The following is a 26,164-nucleotide window of genomic DNA, read 5'->3' as shown; positions in this document are numbered from 1 at the left end:
ATGGATTGCAAAGTTTCAAGGATTTTTGCCATAGTCACAGACATTCCATCAGCAAAAGCTGCAAAGTCTGTCCCTGACACCGGGGCAGGACTTACAAGCGTCTCAGCCTGGGTCACTACCCCTCCGGACTCCGGCTGGCGAAGCAGCACCGGATCTGAGCATTGCACACAATGGGGGTCTTTGGAACCTGCTGGTAGAGCAGCCCCACATGCAGCACACGCAGTGTACACAGCCCTAGCCTTGGCAGCCTTGCGTTTTGTGGATGACATGTTGCTGCCTCCTCAGAGCGATCTGGGGTATCCAGCCAGGAAGCGACCTCACAGTGCAAGAAATCACTAAATATATATATCTGGTGACACAGTACGCCAATACACAGTGAGGCACTAGAGGGGCCAGCTGAAAAGCCGCTTACCGCCCGCTTAAGAGCGGGTGTGTGGTATCCAAAAGCCCCCTAGTCCAGGTCTCCCAGAGCCTTGCGTCCTTCCTCCAGCCAGACTGCATGTAATGGCTGCCGGCGTTCTGAGAGAGGAGGGAGGGCGGGCCCTGGGCGTTCCTGGCTAAGAGCGGGAAGCCTGCTTCCCTCTGTGCCTAGTGAGAGGGCTGGAGCATGTAAATCAGGCTCCAGCCCTCGTCGCTGCGGTGAAACAGCGTCTCTCCCCTACCCTGATTGACAGGGTGGGGGCGGGAACGAAGCGGAGCTAGGCCGCAAAAGCCGGGGACTGGATTTATAAACGCCGCCGCCGTAAAAGCGCGGTCGGCGTGTCCCCGGCGCACCACAAGTCACAGCAGCGCCGCCCGGTCCAGTGGGGGTCGGCGCTGCGTTCCCACACTACAAAGTCCCCCAGTAAACTGTAGGGACACTAACTCCCACGTTACGGTCCCCGGCGCACTACAACACCCAGCCAGCCCGGAGTGTGTCTGTGCCTGCCGGGGACACAGAGTACCTGTATGATGCAGGGCCATGTCCCTGATTGTACTCATGCTCCGAATCCATCAGGTTCTATGGGTCTGTGGATGGAGCCCGGCGTCAGAGCTGAGAGGCCGGCAGGATCCCACTTCCACAGAGCCCTACAAGGGGATGTGGAAGGAAAACAGCATGTGGGGCTCCAGCCCCTGTACCAGCAATAGGTACCTCAACCTTACAACACCATCCACGGGTGAGAAGGGAGCATGCTGGGGGCCCTATATGGGCCCTCTTTTCTTCCATCCGAAATAGTCAGCAGCTACTGCTGACTAAAATCTGTGGAGCCATGCGTGGATGTCTGACCTCCTTCGCACAAAGCTTGAAAACTGGAGAACCCGTGATACCACGGGGGGGTATAGCCAGAAGGGGAGGGGCCTTGCACTTTTTAGTGTAGTGCTTTGTGTGGCCTCCGGAGGGCAGTAGCTATACCCCAATCGTCTGGGTCTCCCAATAGAGCGCTGAAGAAACAAAGTGATACATCAGAATCGATGGAATCAGGGTTTCTTCCCCTACACCATGTTGTGCATAGAAAAAGCCTGCTGACAGATTCCCTTTAACCCTTTCAAACTTGTTTGCTAGTTATATTAGGACAGTAAAACTTTTTGGGAGGCAAGATGGCTGCAAAAACACTAATCTGTTTTTTGGGGGTTTTTTTGTTTTTTTTTAAGCAATCTTTGCATGGGATAAATTATTTCATATGTGGAAACAATGGACTTGTATGAATGCTTAAATAAAACATTTACATTTATTTTTTTTTTGTCTACATGAATATACAATAGTAATTAGTACTTCAATACATAAGCATATTAATGATTTCCTATGAAGCTGTACCCATGCCAGCGATCCAAAAATACAACAGCAGCAGCCTTGGGGTCCTTCAGTAGATCCCCAACTGGCATAACAAACCCATTAGCATCCCCCCAATTATAAAGAATCATCATGGGTTTAAACTGTTAAACGTTGCAGTTGATCACAGTATCTAAAGGGGGGTTAAACAGCAGCAATCGGAGCTGGCTCAGATCACGGCCATGAGAGCCAGGTCCCGGCTGTATGACACAGCTGGCGCTTGCAGGGTTTTTATCTGCTCTGTACACCTACCCCAGGAATGTTCGGTACATGGGGGTCACCTGTCAGGGTGGGGGATAAAGTATATGGAGGTGGTTTATTTATTTTACTTAAAGTAGTGTATTTTGGGCTAAATATGTTTCAATTTGGTGTCATTATTAATCTTGCACATTGTTGACTGCAAAATGAGCTAACTGAGAATGTGTCAGTGAGCGAGTTTCCAATGGAGAGTTAAACAGGTCAATTTAATCACAACGTGATTGTCTCCTTTTATTTTTAATAAATCACCTGTAGAGACGGGTTTTACAAAATGTTGTGGTAACACGCGGCCACAGGGACGGACATTATGATCGGAGCGCCGCCTTCCTATAACAATGAAAACGAGCTCAGAAAAAAAAACAAAAAACTATGAGGAACCTGAGGAGAACTTGTACTGAGCAGATCCCGGACCTCACCGATCCAACTTTCCGCCATGTCTCCAAGACGGTATTGAGCAGTGTGCATTCACCTCTCGTCCTGCGGCTTTACACTATCCCCATCTGCAGCTGCAGTACCAGAACCAACCTGGGGCCAAAGGTGGCGCACCTGTGCTATGGGAAAAGCCCTTCACACAGCAAAAAACTCTGTAAAAACAGGAAAATGAGTAGTAATAGTTTCCAAGCGCAGCGCAGCAGCACATGGCAGGACAGTGGCTCAAATTAACCCCGACGGCCATGCATGTGGCCGATCAGACAGACAAGATGTGAGCGTGGGGATGAAAGCGCCGGCTTCCCACATATCAGCGTTTACCAGCCTTTATAATCAGTTGCTGGTAATTACCCGTGGCCGCAGGCAGGAGGATACGCAGCACATTTGTTAGTAGTTACAGGAGCAGGGCCGGGTTGTGAAACAGCAGATGCGCTTCATTGCGAGCCTCCAGACAGCGGATTCACAGCCGCTCCTCTACAGCTGAGTAATGGAGGCATGCACGGGATACTCTGCAAATATCCACTGCTTCACACAATTAAGGTCTGATACATGCTCGACTCTTATGTCCTAATCAGTCAGATTCATTCCCAATCATCCCCAGTCACCAGGAGGGGCGAGGCACAGAGTAAGGAGTGAGCTGGACAGGGACGAGCCTCAAGGGGGCAAACCGCAGGGGGACGAGCCTCAAGGGAGCAAACCGCAGGGGGCCGAGCCGCAGTGAACCGCAGGGGGCCGAGCCGCAGTGAACCGCAGGGGGCCGAGCCGCAGTGAACCGCAGGGGGCCGAGCCGCAGTGAACCGCAGGGGGCCGAGCCGCAGTGAACCGCAGGGGGCCGAGCCGCAGTGAACCGCAGGGAGCCGAGCCGCAGTGAACCGCAGGGGGCCGAGCCGCAGTGAACCGCAGGGGGCCGAGCCACAGTGAACCGCAGGGGGCCGAGCCACAGTGAACCGCAGGGGGCCGAGCCACAGTGAACCGCAGGGGGCCGAGCCACAGTGAACCGCAGGGGGCCGAGCCACAGTGAACCGCAGGGGGCCGAGCCACAGTGAACCGCAGGGGTCGAGCCACAGTGAACCGCAGGGGGCCGAGCCACAGTGAACCGCAGGGGGCCGAGCCACAGTGAACCGCAGGGGGCCGAGCCACAGTGAACCGCAGGGGGCCGAGCCACAGTGAACCGCAGGGGGCCGAGCCACAGTGAACCGCAGGGGGCCGAGCCACAGTGAACCGCAGGGGGTGAACTGCAGGGGGGCGAAGAGTTGAGAGTGTGAGAGCTGCAAGTCCTGATCCCAAAAAGGTTTTTTTGTTTTTTTTTTAATATAAAACTACAATCATACAAATAACACAAATAACAGTGGGGTACGGGGCACTTACTGAGGCTGGTAGAGGAACAGGTCAATTATATTGTCTCGTCCCTTTGGATGGTTGAAAAACACGAAAAGGGACCAGTGGATGAGCCAGGTCCTGTGCTGCAGAGACTGGAGTGGAGAACTGACGGACTGGAAGTGAAAAATATTAAACGGAAGAAAATATTAGTTAAAAATAAAAATTTCTGGAGAAATCTCAAGATCAATTATACAGATGGGCATGGTCTGTCCTCTGGGTTCCTCTGCACCGGAGACCAGACTGCTCTGCGCGGAGTACAGGCTGGATACTACAATGCAGGATTGGCCTTTGCACTGCTCTGTGCCGCTAATATCTGGACATAAAACCTATTTTGGTTGTTCTGCAGGTAACAGATTTCAAGGACATGACCACAGGAGAGATAAAGCCACTTACGTTGTTATCGATGGTTTCCTTCAGCCGGGTGAGGTCCTCCATAGCCGCGTCCCAGTTCTGCATTAGGATTTCTGACGCCAGCTTCCCCCAGAGGGAGCTGAGAGCATTCCTGTCTGTGGAGGGCACCTAGGGACAGAAAAGAAGGGAATTTTGTTTACTTACCGTAAATTCCTTTTCTTCTAGCTCCTATTGGGAGACCCAGACAATTGTGTGTATAGCTACTGCCTCCGGAGGCCACACAAAGTATTACACTTTAAAAAGTGTAAACCCCTCCCCTCTGCCTATACACCCTCCCGTGCATCACGGGCCCATCAGTTTTGGTGCCAAAGCAGGAAGGAGGAAACTTATAAATTGGTCTAAGGTAAATTCAATCCGAAGGATGTTCGGAGAACTGAAACCATGAACCAAAAGAACAATTCAACATGAACAACATGTGTACACAAAAGAACAACAGCCCGAAGGGCACAGGGGCGGGTGCTGGGTCTCCCAATAGGAGCTAGAAGAAAAGGAATTTACGGTAAGTAAACAAAATTCCCTTCTTTGTCGCTCCATTGGGAGACCCAGACAATTGGGACGTCCAAAAGCAGTCCCTGGGTGGGTAAAAGAATATCTCGATAAAAAGAGCCGAAAACAACGGCCCCCTCTCACAGGTGGGCGACCGCCGCCTGAAGGACTCGCCTATCTAGGCTGGCATCTGCCGAAGCATAGGCATGCACCTGATAGTGTTTCGTGAAAGTGTGCAGACTCGACCAGGTAGCCGCCTGACACACCTGCTGAGCCGTAGCCTGGTGCCGCAATGCCCAGGACGCACCCACGGCTCTGGTAGAATGGGCTTTCAGCCCTGAAGGAATCGGAAGCCCAGAAGAAGGGCAGGCTTCAAAAATCGGTTCCTTGATCCACCGAGCCAAGGTTGACTTGGAAGCCTGCGACCCCTTACGCTGGCCAGCGACAAGGACAAAGAACGCATCAGAGCGGCGCATTGGCGCCGTGCGAGACACGTAGATCCGGAGTGCTCTCACTAGATCTAACAAATGCAAATCCTTTTCATATTGGTGAATTGGATGAGGGCAAAATGAAGGTAAGGAAATATCCTGATTGAGATGAAAAGTGGACACCACCTTAGGGAGAAAGTCCGGGACCGGACGCAGAACCACCTTATCCTGGTGAAATACCAGGAAAGGGCCTTTGCATGACAGCTCTGCAAGCTCTGACACTCTACGGAGTGAAGTAACCGCCACTAGAAATGCCACCTTCTGCAAAAGACGTGATAGAGAGACATCCCGCAGCTGTTCAAAAGGTGTTTTTTTTTTGAAGAGCCCGTAGAACCATGTTGAGATCCCAGGGTTCCAGCGGACGCTTGTAAGGCGGGACTATGTGGCAAACTCCCTGCAGGAACGTGCGGACCTGCGGAAGCCTGGCTAGACGCTTTTGAAAAAACACGGAAAGCGCCGAGACTTGACCTATGAGGGAGCCGAGAGACAACCCTTGTCCAACCCGATCGAAGGAAGGAAAGAAACCTGGGTAAGGCAAACGGCCAGGGGGAAAACCCCCTCTCAGAGCACCAGGCTAAGAAGATCCTCCAAGATCTGTAATAGATCTTGGCGGACGTTGGTTTCCTGGCCTGTCTCATAGTGACAATGACATCTTGAGACAACCCTGAGGACGCTAAGAGCCAGGACTCCATGGCCACACAGTCAGGTTGAGGGCCGCAGAATTCAGATGGAAAAATGGCCCTTGAGATAGCAAGTCTGGTCGGTCTGGGAGCGCCCACGGTTGCCCCACCGTGAGATGCCACAGATCCGGGTACCACGACCGCCTCAGCCAATCTGGAGCGACGAGAATGGCGTGGCGGCAGTCGGACCTGATCTTGCGCAACACTCTGGCAGCATTGCCAGAGGAGGGAATACATAAGGCAGTTGAAACTGCGACCAATCCTGAACTATGGCGTCCGCCGCCAGAGCTCTGTGGTCCTGAGACCGTGCCAAGAATGCCGGGACCTTGTTGTTGTGCCGAGACGCCATGAGATCGGCGTCCGGCGATCCCCAGCGGCAACAGATCTCTTGAAACACGTCCGGGTGGAGAGACCATTCCCCCGCGTCCATGCCCTGGCGACTGAGGAAGTCTGCTTCCCAGTTTTCTACGCACGGAATGTGAACCGCGGAGATGGTGGAGGCTGTGGACTCCGCCCACAGCAGAATCCGCCGGACTTCTTGGAAGGCTTGACGACTGCGAGTGCCGCCCTGGTGGTTGATGTACGCAACCGCCGTGGCGTTGTCCGACTGTATGCGGATCAGCCTGCCGTCGAGCCACCGATGGAACGCCTTGAGGGCTAGATACACTGCCCTTATCTCCAGAACATTGATCTGAAGGGAGGACTCTGTCGGAGTCCAGGTTCCCTGAGCCTTGTGGTGGAGAAAAAACCGCTCCCCATCCTGACAGGCTCGCGTCCATCGTGACCACAGCCCAGGATGGGGGCAGGAAGGATTTTCCTTTCGACAGAGAAGTGGGGAGAAGCCACAACTGAAGTGAGGTCTTGGCTTCCAGAGACAGAGAGACGTTCCTGTCCAAGGACGTCGGCCTCTTGTCCCATTTGCGGAGAATGTCCCATTGGAGAGGACGCAAATGAAATTGCGCAAATGGAACTGCCTCCATTGCTGCCACCATCTTCCCCAGGAAGTGCATGAGGCGCCTCAAGGGGTGCGACTGGGCCCGTAGAAGGGATTGCACCCCTGTCTGCAGCGACCGCTGTTTGTCCAGCGGTAGCTTGACCCTCGCTGAGAGAGTATGAAACTCCATCCCGAGGTACGTCAGTGACTGGGTCGGAGACCAATTTGACTTTGGAAAATTGATGATCCACCCGAACCTCTGGAGAGTCTCCAGAGCAACGGTCAGACTGTGTTGACAAGCCACCCGTGAGGGTGCCTTGACTAGGATATTGTCACATGTTTGTTGAGCAATTTGAGGTCCAAAACGGAACGGAATGAGCCGTCCTTTTTTGGCACCACGAACAGGTTGGAGTAAAAACTGCGACCGCGTTCCTGAAGGGGAACGGAGATGTTCTGAAAAAAACGAGTCGGAGGACGAGAGCTGAACTCTATCCTGTAACCGTGAGACAGAATGTCTCTCACCCATCGGTCTTGGAAATGTGGCCACCAGGCGTCGCAAAAGCGGGAGAGCCTGCCACCGACCGAGGATGCGGTTTGGGGCCGCCGACGACCGCATTAATCTCAGCCAGAGAAGCGGAGATAGCTTGGAGTGTCGTCACGGCTGCGAAGGCCGGAGTAAAAGATGCGCCTATGGCTTCATAGATGGATTTCATCATAAGCTTTATTTGCCTGTCAGTGGCATCCATGAGAGATGAACCAACTGCCACTAATAATACGGATCTAGCCGCCAGTCTGGAGACTGGAGGATCCACCTTGTGACACTGAGCCCAACCCTTAACTACGTCAGGGGGTGAAAGGGTAACGTGTGTCATTAAGGTGCTTAGTAAAGCGCTTGTCCGGAAAGTTCTGTGCTTCTGGACAGCCTCTCTGGAGTTAGAGTGATCGAAAAAACGCACTCCGTGTACATTTGGGAAACCTAAACTGGTGTTTCTCCCAATGTGAAGCCGACTCCTCCATAGGAGAAGATGGGGAAGAGAGGTCTAGCACCTGGTTGATGGACGCTATAAGGTCATTTACTATGGCGTCCCCTTCAGGTGTATCCAGATTGAGCGCACCGTCAGGTTCAGAGCCCTGAGCTGCGACCTCCGCTTCATTCTCCCAAGAGTCGCCAAGCTGAGACCCCGAACAGCGTGATGAAGTCGTGGAAGGTTCCCAGCGAGCCCGGTTAGCCTGTCTGAGGCCGCGGTCCGTGTCGGAGTTCTCACCGTGGGATCTGGGTGTTACCCCAGGAGCCCCTTGTTGTACCGACCCAGAGGGGCCTGGGAGCGATGAACTTACAGCGCCCTGGCCCTGTGTTACCGGTCTGGACTGCAAAGCTTCCAGTATCTTAGCAGCCCCTCTGTTCATAGACTGGGCCATGGGATGTGAAAGCGACTCAGAGAGTTGCTCAGTCAAACGTGCAAACTCTGTCCCTGCCATCCGTGCAGTGGAAACCAGTGGTACCCCCTGAGCCAAAGGTCCCACCAGTGCCGGAGGCTCCGGCTGTGGAACCTGCCGGCAATATAGCCGCACAAGAGGTACAGGTTGCAAAGAAAGCCTGTGCCCTGGCACCCTTACTGTTTGCGGACGACCTGCTGTTGTCACCTCCTAGTAATCAGCGAGGGAATATAGCCAAAAGTAATAGTGCTGCCGAACAGTGAAATCATATACCATATAAAATATATTATATATATATATATATATATATATATATATATATATATATATATACACACTTCGGCACCCAAGGGTGGCCAGCACCCGATTGGGAAACTGGTGCCCCACAGTGCACAGTGAGGGGAGTAAGAGGATACCAAGTATGCTCCAGCCCTCACTGCCGACGTCCATTCGGCCGTCCCGTCGTTACCCCTGACTGGCAGGCCCGGGAACGGGAGTATATGGTACTAGGCTGCAAGAGCCGGGGACTAAAGTTAAAAACGCGGCCGGCAAGCAGGCGCGGTAGTCCCGGTCTCACAAACCACACAGCAACCGCTGCGGCGTTTGCAACCCAGGTGCTGCATGCAGCGTCCCCCAAAGGGGACACAGAGTACCTTATGGATGCAGGGCTCTGTCCCTGACGATGTCCAGTCTCCTGTCCGTCAGAATCCCCCAGGGGCTGCGGATGGAGCCCGGTCCCAGTGCCTGGCGACCGGTTAGGAACCCCCTCTCCCATTAGCTGCAGAGCATATTCTGAGATTCTCCACCGGCAGAATCATACTGAGAGCCATATAACAATGGCTGCCGGCGTTCCGAGGGGAGGAGGGAGCAGAGGGCGGAACCACAAAAGTGCGGGAATCTGCGCCCCATAGTGAACAGTGAGGGGGGAGGAGGACAGCGAAGTGTGCTCCAGCCCTCACCGTCGGCGTCATACCGACCGTCCCACCCTTCACCCTGACTGGCAGGCCCAGGGGCGGGAATGTAATATACTAGGCCGCAAAAGCCGGGGACTAAAGTAAAAACCGCGGCCGGCAAACAGGCACGGTCGGCGCGGTAGTCCCGGTCAAAAAATCCACACCGCAGTCGCTGCAGCGTCTGAGGCCAAGGTGCTTCATGCACCGTCCCAAAGGGGACACAGAGTACCTGTAGATGCAGGGCCATGTCCCTGACGATACTCAGTCTCCTGTCCGGCAGATTCCCCCTGGGGCTGCGGAGGGAGCCCGGTCCCAGTGCTGGATGACCGGTTAGGATCCCACTTCACCCAGAGCCCCTAAGGGATGGGGAAGGAAAACGGCATGTGGCTCCTGCCTGTGTACCCGCAATGTGTACCTCAACCTTAACAGCACCGCCGACTCAGTGGGGTGAGAAGGGAGCATGCCGGGGGCCCTGTTAGGGGCCCTCTTTTCTTCCATCCGATATAATCAGCAGCTGCTGCTGACTAAAATGTGGAGCATTGTGTGAATGTCAGCCTCCTTCAACACAAAGCATAAAACTGATGGGCCCGTGATGCACGGGAGGGTGTATAGGCAGAGGGGAGGGGTTACACTTTTTAAAGTGTAATACTTTGTGTGGCCTCCGGAGGCAGTAGCTATACACCCAATTGTCTGGGTCTCCCAATGGAGCGACAAAGAAAAAAACAAAATCATAAATACAGAGGCCCTAACATGTATAGGAGGCCCTCATGTAACTAGCCCTACAATTGCCGCAGTGGCTCCCAACGCGTTTCACTGTCTAGCAGGTCAGTATGTACCAGGCTGAGTTCTGATTTATCAGCCCTTAGGTGCAGTTTCTCCCCTGAAACGCATTGGGGCAATTTTAGGGCTAGTCACATGAGGGCCAGATGTGGACTGCCAGAATAATGAAACAGAATGTTTTTACACATTTTTATTACTTTCTACAAAGTCAAAAGTTTACATACATGTCATTAGTATTTGGTCCCATTGCCCTTACACTGTATGACTTGGGTGAAACATTTTGGATCTCCTTCCACAAGCTTCTCACAATAGTTGGTAATAATTTGGACCATTCCTCTTTACAGAACTGGTGTAACTGAGCCATGTTTGGAGGTCGCCGCTCGCACCGGCCTGTTCAGCTTTGCCCATAACTTTTCAATAGGATTGAGATCAGGGCTTTGTGATGGCCACTCCAAAACATTGACTTTGTTATGCTTAAGCTACTTTGTAATCAGTTTGGCAGTATGCTTCATGTCATTGTCAGTTTGTAAGACCAATTTCCACCCAAGCTTTAAGTTCCTGCTGATGTCTTGAGATGTTGCTTCAGTATTGCTACATAATCTTCTTTCCTCATGATGCCATCTATTTTGTGAAGTGCACCAGTCCCTCCTGCAGCAAAACAACCTCACAACATGATGCTGCCTAGTGTGTCACAGTTGGGATGGTGTTCTTAGGCTTCAAAGCTTCTCCCTTTTTCCTCTAACCATAACAATGGTCATTATGGCCAAACAGTTCAATTTTAGTTTTGTCAGACCTCAGGACATGTCTCCAAAAATTAAGTTCTTTGTTCCTGTGTGCATTTGCAAACATTAATCTGACTTTTTTTATATTTCTTTTGGAGTACTGTCTTCTTCCTAGCAGAGTGACCTTTCAGCCCATGTTGATACAGTACTCGTTTCACTGTGGATAATGACACAATCTTACCAGCTTCCGCCAGCATCTTCACAAGGTTTTTTGCTTGTGTTCTTGGGTTGATATGTACATGTCTGACCAAAGCACATTCATCTCTGGTACACAGAACCCGTCTCCTTCCTGAGCGGTATGATGGCCGGACATTCCATCTTGTTTGTACTTGCGTATAGTTATTTGTACAGATAAACAAGGCATCCCCAGGTATCTGGAAATTGCACCCAAGGATGAACCAGACTTGTGCAACTCCACAATTGTCTTCCTGAAATCTTGGCTGATTTCTTCTGACTTTCCCATGATGTTACACAAAAGAAGCCGTGCGTTTCAGGTGTGCTTTAAAATACATCCACAGCTGTGTCTCTAACTCAGATGTTGCTAATAAACCTATCGGAAGCCTCCAAAGACATGATATCATATGGGTGGTTCCATATTGTGTATAGGCATAGTAATCTTAGTTTATGTAAACTTTTGACTTTGCAGAAAGTAATAAAAGTGCCTTAAAACTATCACTCTCTCATTATTCTGGCATTTGGCAAATATAAATAATTCTGGTTCCTAATTGACTTAAAATGGGAAAGGTTTATTTTGATTTCATGGCAGATAGTGAGAAAAACCTGCAGATGTGTCTTTATAGACAGTGTATATAACCTTCTGGTTTCAAGTGTGTGTAAACACACACACACACATATATATATACACATACATATTTTATCTATATCACACACACGCATTATATACATACATGCAAAATATAAAAATATATTGCATGTGTATGTATATATTGTGTGTGTGTGACAGAGATATATATATATATATATATATATATATATATATATATATATCTCTGTCACACACACACAATATATACATACACATGCAATATATTTTTATATTTTGCATGTATGTATATAATGCGTGTGTGTGATATAGATAAAATATGTATATATATATATATAAAAAAACCCTTTATGTATGAAAAGTGGACACTTCTTCCTCGGCTCATCTTCTGACCCCCGCCTAGGAGTTGCACTAGGTCTACATACATTTGCAATAAACATTGAGCGTTACATGTTATTTTGCTTGCGCCCCATCCAACTGGTTGAAATAAAGTAATAAATAGCTAACATATAAAGACTATGACTCGCCCAATGAACTTGGGATTAGACCCTATTGTGACAGGTTCGTCTTCTGGAGAACCCCTGGGGAGTCTTGGCATTTCTGCCTTAGGAAAACTATTAAAGCCCAATCATATCACAGCTGTTCAGAATAATCTAGATTGTAAATCACCCATCACTAGAAAAACTTTAAAATACAAAAGTAGAAAAAAAAAAAACTAAATATGGGATTTCCGGTAGCTTACAATGTAGCAAAAATAAATAAAATTCTAGACGCCTCATTGCAAACTATGTGTTATGAAACAGAAACCTGTATCCCCCAAACCAGCAGGCGCTCCCCTCCCACCACCCACTTCGCTGGATCTTGAGAACAGGTCTGGTTATTTTACCTAGTGCAGTTCAAGTCTTCAGAAAGCGAGGGTAACGGCGGGGTCATAGAGCTGTAATTTATACACCACTGAACTACACTAGGTCATTGAGAGTGTCAAATTCTAATCTGAGCTCGGCCGCACAATGGGCCTTTCATGGCTTCTGTTTCTCCAGCCATCACTTTAAATGAATCTTCACCCGGCAAAACGGGTCCCAGCTCAGAGAGAGTCAGAGCAGATACTGAAGCCGGCCGTGCCTCCGATTCCCAAGGGAACCGGTGTGTAGACTTTCCAACGCAGCCGCGGATATTATACACGTCAGCCATCCATACGATTCCTACCAACAACAGATCATTCCTAAATATCATATCCAGGACAATGCCAGGTCTCAGTGTGTACAGTCTATGAACCGGCTTTTGGTCCAATTTTTGCAAAAGAAGGGAATTTTGTTTACTTACCGTAAATTCCTTTTCTTCTAGCTCTAATTGGGAGACCCAGACAATTGGGGTGTATAGCTACTGCCTCCGGAGGCCACACAAAGTATTACACTTAAAAGTGTAAGGCCCCTCCCCTACTGCCTATACACCCCCCGTGGGATCACGGGCTCCTCAGTTTTAGTGCAAAAGCAAGAAGGAGGAAAGCCAATAAACTGGTTTAAGCAAATTCAATCCGAAGGAATATCGGAGAACTGAAACCATTCAACATGAACAACATGTGTATACAAAAAAACAGGGGCGGGTGCTGGGTCTCCCAATTAGAGCTAGAAGAAAAGGAATTTACGGTAAGTAAACAAAATTCCCTTCTTCTTTGTCGCTCTATTGGGAGACCCAGACAATTGGGATGTCCAAAAGCAATCCCTGGGTGGGTAAAATAATACCTCGTGATAGGGCCATAAAAACGGCCCTTTTCTACAGGTGAGCAATCGCCGCCTGAAGGACTTGTCTACCTAGGCTGGCGTCCACCGAAGCATAGGTATGCACCTGATAATGCTTGGTAAAAGTGTGCAGACTCGACCAGGTAGCCGCCTGGCACACTTGCTGAGCCGTAGCCTGGTGCCGTAATGCCCAGGACGCACCCACGGCTCTGGTAGAATGGGCCTTCAGCCCTGATGGAACCGGAAGCCCCGCAGAACGGTAGCCTTCAAGAATTGGTTCCTTGACCCACCGAACCAGGGTGGATTTGGAAGCCTGCAACCCTTTACGCTGGCCGGCGACAAGGACAAAGAGTGCATCCGAGCGGCGCAGAGGTGCCGTGCGGGAAATGTAGATTCTGAGTGCTCTCACCAGATCCAACAAATGCAAATCCTTTTCACATTGATGAACTGGACGAGGACACAAAGAAGGTAAGGAGATATCCTGATTGAGATGAAAGGGGGATACCACCTTAGGGAGAAACTCCGGAATCGGGCGCAGAACCACCTTGTCCTGGTGAAACACCAGGAAGGGAGATTTGCATGACAGCGCTGCTAGCTCGGACACTCTCCGAAGAGACGTGACCGCTACTAGAAACGCCACTTTCTGTGAAAGGCGAGACAGGGAAACATCCCTCAAAGGCTCGAAAGGCGGCTTCTGGAGAGCAATTAGAACCCTGTTCAGATCCCAGGGCTCTAACGGCCGCTTGTAAGGGGGGACGATATGACAAACCCCTTGCAGGAACGTGCGTACCTGAGGAAGTCGTGCTAGGCGCTTCTGAAAAAATACAGATAGCGCAGAGACTTGTCCCTTAAGGGAGCCGAGCGACAGACCTTTTTCCAACCCGGATTGCAGGAAGGAAAGAAAGGTAGGCAAAGCAAATGGCCAGGGAGAAACTTCCTGAGCAGAGCACCAAGTTAAGAATATCTTCCACGTCCTGTGGTAGATCTTGGCAGAGGATAGTTTCCTAGCCTGTCTCATGGTGGCAATGACCTCTTGAGATAGTCCTGAAGACGCTAGGATCCAGGACTCAATGGCCACACAGTCAGGCTCAGGGCCGCAGAATTCTGATGGAAAAACGGCCCTTGAGACAGCAAGTCTGGCCGGTCTGGTATTGCCCACGGTTGTCCTACCGTGAGATGCCACAGATCCGGGTACCACGACCTCCTTGGCCAGTCTGGAGCGACGAGGAGGGCGCGGCGGCAGTCGGACCTGATCTTGCGTAGCACTCTGGGCAACAGCGCCAGAGGTGGGAACACATAAGGCAGCCGGAACTGCGACCAATCTTGAACTAAGGCGTCCGCCGCCAGAGCTCGGTGATCGTGAGACCGTGTCATAAAAGCTGGGACCTTGTTGTTGTGCCGAGACGCCATTAGGTCGACGTCCGGCCTCCCCCAGTGGCGACAGATCTCCTGAAACACGTCCGGGTGAAGAGACCATTCCCCTGCGTCCATACCCTGGCGACTGAGGAAGTCTGCTTCCCAGTTTTCTACGCCCGGGATGTGAACTGCGGATATGGTGGATGCCGTGTCTTCCACCCACGTCAGAATCCGCCGGACTTCCTGGAAGGCTTGCCGACTGCGTGTCCCACCTTGGTGGTTGATGTATGCCACCGCTGTGGAGTTGTCCGACTGAATTCGGATCTGCTTGCCTTCTAGCCACTGCTGGAAGGCTTGTAGGGCAAGATACACTGCTCTGATTTCCAGAACATTGATCTGAAGTGTGGACTCTTGTTGAGTCCACGTACCTTGAGCCCTGTGGTGGAGAAAAACTGCTCCCCACCCTGATAGACTCGCGTCCGTTGTGACCACCGCCCAGGATGGGGGTAGGAAAGACTTTCCTATTGACAATGATGTGGGAAGAAGCCACCACTGAAGAGAATCCTTGGCCGCCTGAGAAAGGGAGACGTTCCTGTCCAGGGACTTCGACTTCCCGTCCCATTGGCGGAGAATGTCCCATTGTAATGGACGCAGATGAAACTGCGCGAAAGGGACTGCCTCCATTGCTGCTACCATCTTCCCCAGGAAGTGCATGAGGCGTCTCAAGGGATGCGACTGGCCCTGAAGGAGAGATTGCACCCCTGTCTGTAGTGAACGCTGTTTGTCCAGCGGAAGCATCACTATCGCTGAGAGAGTATGAAACTCCATGCCAAGGTATGTTATCGATTGGGTTGGGGTCAGATTTGACTTTGAAAAGTTGATGATCCACCCGAAAGTCTGGAGAGTCTCCAGCGCAACGTTCAGGCTGTGTTGGCATGCCTCTTGAGAGGGTGCCTTGACAAGTAGATCGTCCAAGTAAGGGATCACAGAGTGACCCTGAGAGTGCAGGACTGCTACTACTGCTGCCATGACCTTGGTGAAGACCCTTGGGGCTGTCGCCAGACCGAAAGGCAGGGCTACGAACTGAAGGTGTTCGTCTCCTAAAACGAAGCGTAGAAAACGCTGGTGTTCTGGAGCAATCGGCACGTGGAGATAAGCATCTTTGATGTCTATTGATGCTAGGAAATCTCCTTGAGACATTGAGGCGATGACGGAGCGGAGGGATTCCATCCGGAACCGCCTGGTTTTCACATGCTTGTTGAGCAGTTTTAGGTCCAGAACAGGACGGAAAGACCCGTCCTTTTTTGGCACCACAAACAAATTGGAGTAAAAACCGTGACCTTGCTCCTGAAGAGGAACAGGGATCACCACTCCTTCTGCCTTTAAAGAGCACACCGCCTGCAGAAGAGCATTGGCTCGGCCGGGAGGCGGAGAAGTTCTTAAGAATCGAGTTGGAGGACGAGAACTGAACTCTATCCTGTACCCGTGAGACAGAATGTCTCTCACCCAACGGTCCTTGACATGTGGCAGCCAAATGTCGCCAAAGCGGGAGAGCCTGCCACCGACCGAGGATGCGGAGAGAGGAGGCCGAAAGTCATGAGGAAGCCGCTTTGGTAGCGGTTCCTCCGGCTGCTTTCTTTGGGCGTGACTGGGCCCGCCAAGAATCTGAGCTCCTCTGATCCTTTTGAGTCCTTTTGGACGAGGAGAATTGGGACCTGCCCGAGCCTCGAAAGGACCGAAACCTCGACTGTCCCTTCCTCTGTTGGGGTTTATTTGGTCTGGGCTGAGGTAAGGATGAATCCTTACCCTTGGACTGTTTAATGATTTCATCCAATCTCTCACCAAACAGTCTGTCACCAGAAAATGGCAAACTGGTTAAGCACTTCTTGGAAGCAGAATCTGCCTTCCATTCCCTTAACCACAAGGCTCTGCGTAAAACCACGGAGTTGGCGGACGCCACTGCCGTACGGCTTGTAGAGTCCAGGACAGCATTAATAGCGTAAGACGCAAATGCAGACATTTGAGAGGTTAAGGACGCTACTTGTGGAACAGATGTACGTGTGACAGTGTCAATCTGCGCCAAACCAGCTGAAATAGCTTGGAGTGCCCATACGGCTGCGAATGCTGGAGCAAACGACGCGCCGATAGCTTCATAGATGGATTTCAACCAGAGCCCCATCTTCCACTGCAACTATGGATCTAGCCGCAAGCCTGGAGATTGGGGGATCCACCTTTGGACACTGGGTCCAGCCTTTGACCACGTCAGGGGGAAAGGGATAACGTGTATCCTTAAGACGTTTGGAGAAACGCTTATCTGGATAAGCGTGGTGTTTCTGGACTGACTCTCTAAAGTCAGAGTGGTCCAGAAAAGTACTCAATTTACGCTTAGGATACCTGAAATGGAATTTCTCCTGCTGTGAAGCTGACTCCTCCACTGGAGGAGCTGTGGGAGAAATATCCAACATTTTATTGATGGACGATATGAGATCATTCACCATTGCGTCCCCATCAGGTGTATCCAGATTGAGAGCGGTCTCAGGATCAGAATCCTGATCAGCAACCTCTGTCTCATCAAACAGAGAGCCTTCCTGCTGGGACCCTGACCAGTGTGATGAAGTCGAGGGTCGCTCCTAGCGAGCTCGCTTAGGCTGTCTGGGACTGTCGTCCGTGTCAGAGCCATCACCCTGGGATGCATGGGACCCCCCCGGAGCACGGATGTGTTCCAAAAGAGGGGAACCAGGGAGCATTGAATCAACAGTGCCCATGGTCTGAGTTACCGGTCTGGACTGCAAAGTCTCAAGGATTTTAGACATAGTCACCGACAGTTTATCAGCAAAAACTGCAAACTCCGTCCCTGCCACCTGGACAGTGTTCACAGGTGGTTCTCCTTGGGCCACCTCTAGCAGAGGCCCCGGCTGAGCAAGTGCTACAGGGGCCGAACATTGCACACAATGGGGGTCAGTGGCACCTGCCGGTAGAACAGCCTTACATGCGGTACAAGTAGCATAGAAAGCCTGTGTCTTGGCCCCTTTGCTTTTTGCGGACGACATGCTGTTGTCTAGCAATCTAGGAGGGTATATAGCCAAGAATAGCGACCGTACAATGCAATGTATAGCATACAAGCATAAAGTACAAATGAACACTGCGGCACTAGTGGGGTGAGCCCTCGAGGGCTGCTTACCGCCCGCTGAAAAGCGGGTGTGTGACCGCCAGAATCCCGTGCCTGGGTCTCCCAGAGCTCGTGACCCCTCTCCACTCAGACTGCAAACAGGAATGGCTGCCGGCGTCCTGTGAAGAGGGGCGGGCCGTGGGCGTGCCCCAGACAAAGTGCGGGAAACTAGCGTCCCACTGTGCCTAGTGAGGGGGGTTGGAGTATGCTAAGCAGACTCCAGCCCTCGGCGCTGACGTTCTGACCAGCGTCCCGCCCTTCCCCTGACTGGCAGGCCTGGGGGCGGGAACGAAACGGAACTAGGCCGCAAAAGCCGGGGACTCTATTTATAAGCGCGGCCGTCGTATAAGCACGGCCAGTGCGGAAGTCCCCGGCACACCACAAGTCCCAGCCGCACCGCAGTGTAAAAAACCGCCAGCAGCGGCCGGCACGGCAGTTCCTAATACAGAAACTCACTCAGCAAAGCTGCAGTGAGTAAAGCACCAGCGCGCCGCACTGCTGTCCCCGGCGCACTAACACACCCAGCAATGCTGGTGTGTGTGCGCGATCTGTACGGGGACCCAGAGTACCTTAATGTAGCAGGGCCCTGTCCCTGACGATACTCATCTCCACGTCCAGCAGATTCCCAGGGGCTGTGGACGGAGCACGGTCTCCTGTGCTTGGAGACCGATAGGATCCCACTTCACCCAGAGCCCTAAGGGGATGGGGAAGGAAAGCAGCATGTGGGCTCCAGCCTCCGTACCCGCAATGGGTACCTCAACCTTAACAAACACCGCCAACAAAAGTGGGGTGAGAAGGGAGCATGCTGGGGGCCCTAGTATGGGCCCTCTTTTCTTCCATCCGACAAAGTCAGCAGCTGCTGCTGACTAAACAGTGGAGCTATGCGTGGATGTCTGACCTCCTTCGCACAAAGCTTGAAAACTGAGGAGCCCGTGATCCCACGGGGGGTGTATAGGCAGTAGGGGAGGGGCCTTACACTTTTAAGTGTAATACTTTGTGTGGCCTCCGGAGGCAGTAGCTATACACCCCAATTGTCTGGGTCTCCCAATAGAGCGACAAAGAAATGTGGTTAATATGGCTGTAATATATAGAAAAATAATGTGCAATTTCTATTAAGAGGCCCTAATGACAACACTTAAAAAAAAATCCATTGACGGGTCTTTATTTAGACTGAGTCCAACTATCGCTGCTGCTCTGATTCCAAAACAGTTTCTTTTTTTCCTGTGCCCCGCCGTTTTAAAGATATGACCTGCAAAATAATGGTGCAATTTTTCCCTTCTACCAGTTGCACAGAACTTCTCTGTGGGCGTTTACTTTCACTTCTCTGACACTAGCCAATCAAAACAAGGCCACACCCACAAAGGATCTGTGGAGTAAGCCCATATTTTTGCATTGTTACTACTAGGGGACATCACTTTGGAACGGAGGGCTACAGAAAAGAAAAAAAAAACTGTTCCAGAATCAGTGGAACAAACACAACTGAAAGATGTACTCTGTTTAAATTAAAAATTCCAGTGACAAATCCCTTTTAAATAATGTTAAAGCCTTGATATAGGGACATGCTGCCGGACATATTTACAAGTCTGTTGCTGTTAGGATGAGATTCTGTCGCAGGCAGCCTGTCAGACATGTCTAGATGGACAGAGCTTTCCCAGTGCCATAGGATACGGGAACTAAATAGGGTTCACAATATATACCGTATATTTTGTTTTATAAGACGTAAAGGATAATAAGACGCACCTCATGTTTAGAGGGGAAAAAAAATAAGAAATATGGGGTCAGTTTTATAATTCGGTGATGTCTTACCAGAGAGGGGGGTGTGGGAGGCAGCAGCGGTGGTGGAGCGGGGCCGGAGGAGGTAGGGGTGGTGCTGGAGTATGGCGAGGCTACCGTCGGTGCAGTGGGTGTCCCAGATGCTCGCTGCGGACACCGGCGCTTGGAGGCTCTGCTGCGCTGCGGTCGGTGAGGCAGGGGCCGCCATCCTGAATGTCGGCAGTGTGGGCTTCAAAAGAAATGGCACCCGGAGTCTGCGCATGAGCAGATTGAGCTATCAGCTCAATCACAAGCCTAGATCTCAGATGCGCACGCGCTACCTCCGGGTGCCATTTTGCTTACTTCTGCTGCTGGGAGCTCAATGGGCCAGAGGCGACACGTGCACAGATGAGATTTTGAGCAGACAGCTCAATCCGGGCATGCGACGACTCCGGGCGCCATTATTTGAAGCTCGCACTGCCAACATTCATAATGGCAGCCCCTGCCTCACCACTTGCAGCGCAGCAGAGCCCACAGTGCAGCGCCCGCAGAACAGCCCAGCGCAACTCCCGCAGCATCGCCCCTGCCTGCTGTGACCGCTCTCCAGCACCCCCTGGCAAGCTATATTCAGCTTATAAAATGCACACCTCATTTTCCTCCTAAATTTTCGGGAGGAAAAGTGTGTTTTATAATCCGAAAAATACGGTCATCCATCCCAACTAATGAAGGAGCCCCTTATCCTGCTGATATGACAGGGAATAGCCGCCCATGCAGACAAGTCGCTGTGAGTGATGGGGCTGTAGTGAACAGACTAGTGATTCTTCAATTAATACCCCTGTTGGTTCCAGTCCCGTATCATTGTACAGGCCCCTACATAATGCCCATCATATCTGCCAATGGTAGTATGAGACGGCAGGCAAAAGGTGGGCTGCGATATAGGGAACTGTTGGATGCTTGCGTAGGAGCTTAAATCAGCTGATCAGTCGGGGGACCATGTGTTGTGCCCCCAATGATCAGATATTGATCACTTAAGTTCAGTCTGGCAGATCCATGCAATGTCTGCTGCTGCAGCTATAATATTAACCATTTGCTGCATATGTGCACGTATGTCATATAAGGTCTATATGTAATGCACACATTTAGCAAATAAAGTCAAAGCTGCGCCATTTTTTACACTGGGGCGATGGATGAGTTAGTAGCACCGTGCACGATTGTGTGTGTGACATGTCTGGCAGCAATGTATTCCGCCCCGTACATCACCGAGACACATCCCATACAGGGATCACTAAAAACAGATTAAACCGGCACAGTGGCTTCAGGCCTCGGAAGTCCATTATTCTCCATCCCAGACTGATGGATCTGCTTTTCTGCGACAGAAGATTTGTATTCTACGCAGCACAAAAGCCGTCTCTACATGTGGCCGACAGCTCCCGGCTCGTGCCAGCTCCGGCTCAGCCAAAGGACAGACTTAAATGTCTGCAGCATTGTGTTTCTTCATGTACGGTAAAGAGACTGCACTCACCGCCTGCCATCGATAGCCCTCCCTGCCCAGGTGGGACAGAACAGATTCCGCAGCAGGAGTCGCACGGCGTCCATAGCACCGCCAGAGGATACATGAACGCTGACCCTCCTTGTCACAGTCTGCCCATTTTTAAGACATGAGACTTTGGTTCCTTAAAAGCAGTCCTGTCCAATATTACACCAACCCAATGGGCGCTGTAATGCTTCGTTACTCCTGTGTGGTGCTGCAGGGACAATGGACACCTATCACCAGATCTGCTCACCGATTACAGCTGTTGAATGTTAGGGGACACTGTGCCAACACATACAGCCAAAAAAACCCAAAATACAGTAAAAGTGCCCTGCAGCAGCTTCAGAAGCAAAATCACAGCAAATATAAACAGAGGATACAAATCATTATTGCATATCTGCCTTTTATGAGGTTTTTGTTATGCACCTTATGTGGAGATACGGGGGGTCAGTGGGTGCTCTCGTCCGCCTTTAGAAAGACAGCATGGCCCAGGGCTCATCCCAACTGAACGCCCGACCTCCTTAACCATGGGCAGAACACTACTCAGACAACACAGGGTGAGGGAATCACAATATTAAGACTTTATTGGCTCCCCAAACAATTAACGGCACATAGCACATAACCAGCAAAACCACAAAATGTAACCGGCAACAGCTTCTCACCCTTCCGCTGGCTCACCAGGGATTAGAATGTCCGTCCCTCAGAGCTTCCAGGACTACTTACTCCAATCCAGCAGCGCCCCGCTTTCGGCGGGCACTCACCGAGAATGGAATAACGGCAGATTTAGGAAGCTGGCTGAGGACCGCAAAGCCTGTAGTCAGGTGACGGGATTGTCACAAGCTGGATTCCTTCCTTAGGTAGTCTTTGATATCTTAGCCGAATCATTGCATTCGATGCTGAAGTTCATGTAGTATTATAACCCAGGTTTGGTTATGGCTTGCCAATCGTATCCGCAGGTCCTAGATTGGTAGCATGTAACAAGAGTCTACCCGGGCAATGGACAGTCCTCCTCCTTATACCCCTGAGCTCTCCATTCAGACCATTTGGGTCGTCACGATTGGTGGATAAGACTGGGCTCTTATTGGCTAGATTTCAAGCCGTATACGAAATATCCCAATAGTAATGGTCTCCGTCAGAGACGAGGGAGAGACAGCTAAGTTACATCACATCTAGCAATACACATAGTAATACAATGGTAGGTTCGCATAATTGATTTGTCTGGGTATCTGACCTTCACTGACCAAGGCAATTACATGAGTCAACAAGAACGTTAACACTAGACTCCTGAGAGTCTTGTAGAAACTATGAGGGGCTTATCCCCCATTTATAAACAAACCATCTATATGTCTGGCTGAATTTTAAGAAACTTAACCCATGCTAGGCACTGACAAAGAGTCCTTGTCATCACACCTTATTCTTTTAATATCTATTTTATCCGTGGGCACTTGTTTGGTTTATCTTCAGATTTATTTATTTTTTTAGCTTGTGGCTGGAATTTGGGGTTTCCAGATGTTTTCTGCAGACTTGTTCATCAATTGTGACTTTTAAAAAAAGATTCAACATTTTTGCACCCCCGTACTCTGCTCCTCCCCAGGAGCACCTTTATGTACGCCTGAATTTAGTACAAATTTTTAAAAAAACTCAAACATTTTTGCGACTTATTAGTAAAGACAAAAAAAAATATTTTTTTTAAAATCTGCCACAGAATCCATGAGCCACGTGCACCACTTTAAATAAGGTACAAAAAACCCATCAAATTCCCGAGAAGAAAAAAAACCCCTGCATGTGATGAATTAGAGACCTAAATGTCCGATTGATGCGGGATCTAAGCAACTATCCAAGCCGCACATTAATCCTTGGGGTCTGACATAAGGACAAAATTCATAAGCTTAGCTCTGAAATTAAGGGCCATTCTAAGCAATGAAAGATGACTTAAAGCCGTTTCACACATCTGGCTTTTCGCCGGATCCGGTGCACTCCAGTACAGTGTGATACAGTCCACTGGCAGCGCGACAAGCTCCGGTCACATGCTGTCATGTATATATAAGAATAAGGCTGCACATCAAACTTAGATAATGGTATAATGCCTCAAGCATATGGAAAAATATTGGAATATACAATGAAAAATGCTACTTGCTAATTTGAACATGTGAATAATGAATTGCATACCTGCTATGAATATTAGGAAAAAAGAGATATTTAGCAATCGCATTGATCAATGTAACTGAGCCCCAAAACCTCGTCAAGGTATATCTCTATATTGGGGTCCCTAGCTCTGTGACCCTAACTGTGTGTCATCTCATTGCAATTAAAAACTGCTATGGGTGGAGAGGGGTAACTAAGGACTTTCTTATATAGGAGATGGAAAAAACATGGCCGAAAGGGGCCTATATAAGAAAGTCCTTAGTTACCCCTCTCCACCCATAGCAGTTTTTAATTGCAATGAGATGACACACAGTTAGGGTCACAGAGCTAGGGACCCCAATATAGAGATATACCTTGACGAGGTTTTGGGGCTCAGTTACATTGATCAATGCGATTGCTAAATATCTCTTTTTTCCTAATATTCATAGCAGGTATGCAATTCATTATTCACATGTTCAAATTAGCAAGTAGCATTTTTCATTGTATATTCCAATATTTTTCCATATGCTTGAGGCATTATACCATTATCTAAGTTTGATGTGCAGCCTTATTCTTATATATAGTATGTATTTTTGGCTTGCACTCATATATATATTAGTGCTCACTTCAGTTATCCTATTCAGTTATATGTAATTTTTTTTCTGAATGTGAACACAGCTCCGCCCCTTTCGGCCATGTTTTTTCCATCTCCTATATAAGAAAGTCCTTAGTTACCCCTCTCCACCCATAGCAGTTTTTAATTGCAATGAGATGACACACAGTTAGGGTCACAGAGCTAGGGACCCCAATATAGAGATATACCTTGACGAGGTTTTGGGGCTCAGTTACATTGATCAATGCGATTGCTAAATATCTCTTTTTTCCTAATATTCATAGCAGGTATGCAATTCATTATTCACATGTTCAAATTAGCAAGTAGCATTTTTCATTGTATATTCCAATATTTTTCCATATGCTTGAGGCATTATACCATTATCTAAGTTTGATGTGCAGCCTTATTCTTATATATAGTATGTATTTTTGGCTTGCACTCATATATATATATTAGTGCTCACTTCAGTTATCCTATTCAGTTATATGTAATTTTTTTTCTGAATGTGAACACAGCTCCGCCCCTTTCGGCCATGTTTTTTCCATCTCCTATATAAGAAAGTCCTTAGTTACCCCTCTCCACCCATAGCAGTTTTTAATTGCAATGAGATGACACACAGTTAGGGTCACAGAGCTAGGGACCCCAATATAGAGATATACCTTGACGAGGTTTTGGGGCTCAGTTACATTGATCAATGCGATTGCTAAATATCTCTTTTTTCCTAATATTCATAGCAGGTATGCAATTCATTATTCACATGTTCAAATTAGCAAGTAGCATTTTTCATTGTATATTCCAATATTTTTCCATATGCTTGAGGCATTATACCATTATCTAAGTTTGATGTGCAGCCTTATTCTTATATATAGTATGTATTTTTGGCTTGCACTCATATATATATATTAGTGCTCACTTCAGTTATCCTATTCAGTTATATGTAATTTTTTTTCTGAATGTGAACACAGCTCCGCCCCTTTCGGCCATGTTTTTTCCATCTCCTATATAAGAAAGTCCTTAGTTACCCCTCTCCACCCATAGCAGTTTTTAATTGCAATGAGATGACACACAGTTAGGGTCACAGAGCTAGGGACCCCAATATAGAGATATACCTTGACGAGGTTTTGGGGCTCAGTTACATTGATCAATGCGATTGCTAAATATCTCTTTTTTCCTAATATTCATAGCAGGTATGCAATTCATTATTCACATGTTCAAATTAGCAAGTAGCATTTTTCATTGTATATTCCAATATTTTTCCATATGCTTGAGGCATTATACCATTATCTAAGTTTGATGTGCAGCCTTATTCTTATATATAGTATGTATTTTTGGCTTGCACTCATATATATATATTAGTGCTCACTTCAGTTATCCTATTCAGTTATATGTAATTTTTTTTCTGAATGTGAACACAGCTCCGCCCCTTTCGGCCATGTTTTTTCCATCTCCTATATAAGAAAGTCCTTAGTTACCCCTCTCCACCCATAGCAGTTTTTAATTGCAATGAGATGACACACAGTTAGGGTCACAGAGCTAGGGACCCCAATATAGAGATATACCTTGACGAGGTTTTGGGGCTCAGTTACATTGATCAATGCGATTGCTAAATATCTCTTTTTTCCTAATATTCATAGCAGGTATGCAATTCATTATTCACATGTTCAAATTAGCAAGTAGCATTTTTCATTGTATATTCCAATATTTTTCCATATGCTTGAGGCATTATACCATTATCTAAGTTTGATGTGCAGCCTTATTCTTATATATAGTATGTATTTTTGGCTTGCACTCATATATATATATTAGTGCTCACTTCAGTTATCCTATTCAGTTACATGCTGTCATGTGACCGGAGCATGTGACCCGGAAGTTGCCGCGCTGCCATTGTACTGTATCACACTGTACTGGAGTGCGCCACATCCGCCAATCTGGCGAAAAAGCCAGATGTGTGAAACGGCCCTTATCCACAGGATATTTGAAATCTTTGATTAGGGCGAGTCCGACTGCTAGAACCCCCAACAGTGCGAGACTAGGGATCACTAATACTCTATCATTGTAGGGTGGTAGACACACAAGCACACACGTGTAGGGTGGTAGACATGCATGCGCACTGCCACCACTCCATTAATTTCCTACAACGCACTTAGGACTAGAGCACACCTCCACTGCTCCATTTGTTTCCTATGGTGCACTCAGGACTAGAGCGCACCGCCACAGCTCCATTCATTTCCTATGGAGGACTCAGAACTGGAGCACACCAACACCGCT

At 49.1% G+C, this 26,164-nt stretch overlaps 1 protein-coding gene across 1 annotated transcript in view; it reads right to left on the bottom strand.

The window, feature by feature from the left end:
* The window catches only part of EIF3E (eukaryotic translation initiation factor 3 subunit E), a 112,711-nt gene that overhangs the window by 50,039 nt on the left and 36,508 nt on the right, over positions 1 to 26,164 (bottom strand). Inside the window, exons 6-7 of the mRNA XM_075316217.1 lie at positions 4,271 to 4,396; positions 3,866 to 3,990 (exon numbers count right to left, since the gene is read on the bottom strand). Of these exons, the coding sequence (XP_075172332.1) occupies positions 3,866 to 3,990; positions 4,271 to 4,396 (251 nt within the window). The remainder of the gene's footprint in view (positions 1 to 3,865; positions 3,991 to 4,270; positions 4,397 to 26,164) is intronic.

This window comes from Anomaloglossus baeobatrachus, chromosome 6, assembly GCF_048569485.1.
Source record: "Anomaloglossus baeobatrachus isolate aAnoBae1 chromosome 6, aAnoBae1.hap1, whole genome shotgun sequence".
Classification (NCBI taxonomy): domain Eukaryota; kingdom Metazoa; phylum Chordata; class Amphibia; order Anura; family Aromobatidae; genus Anomaloglossus; species Anomaloglossus baeobatrachus.
This window is presented reverse-complemented; position numbering and strand designations above follow the sequence as displayed.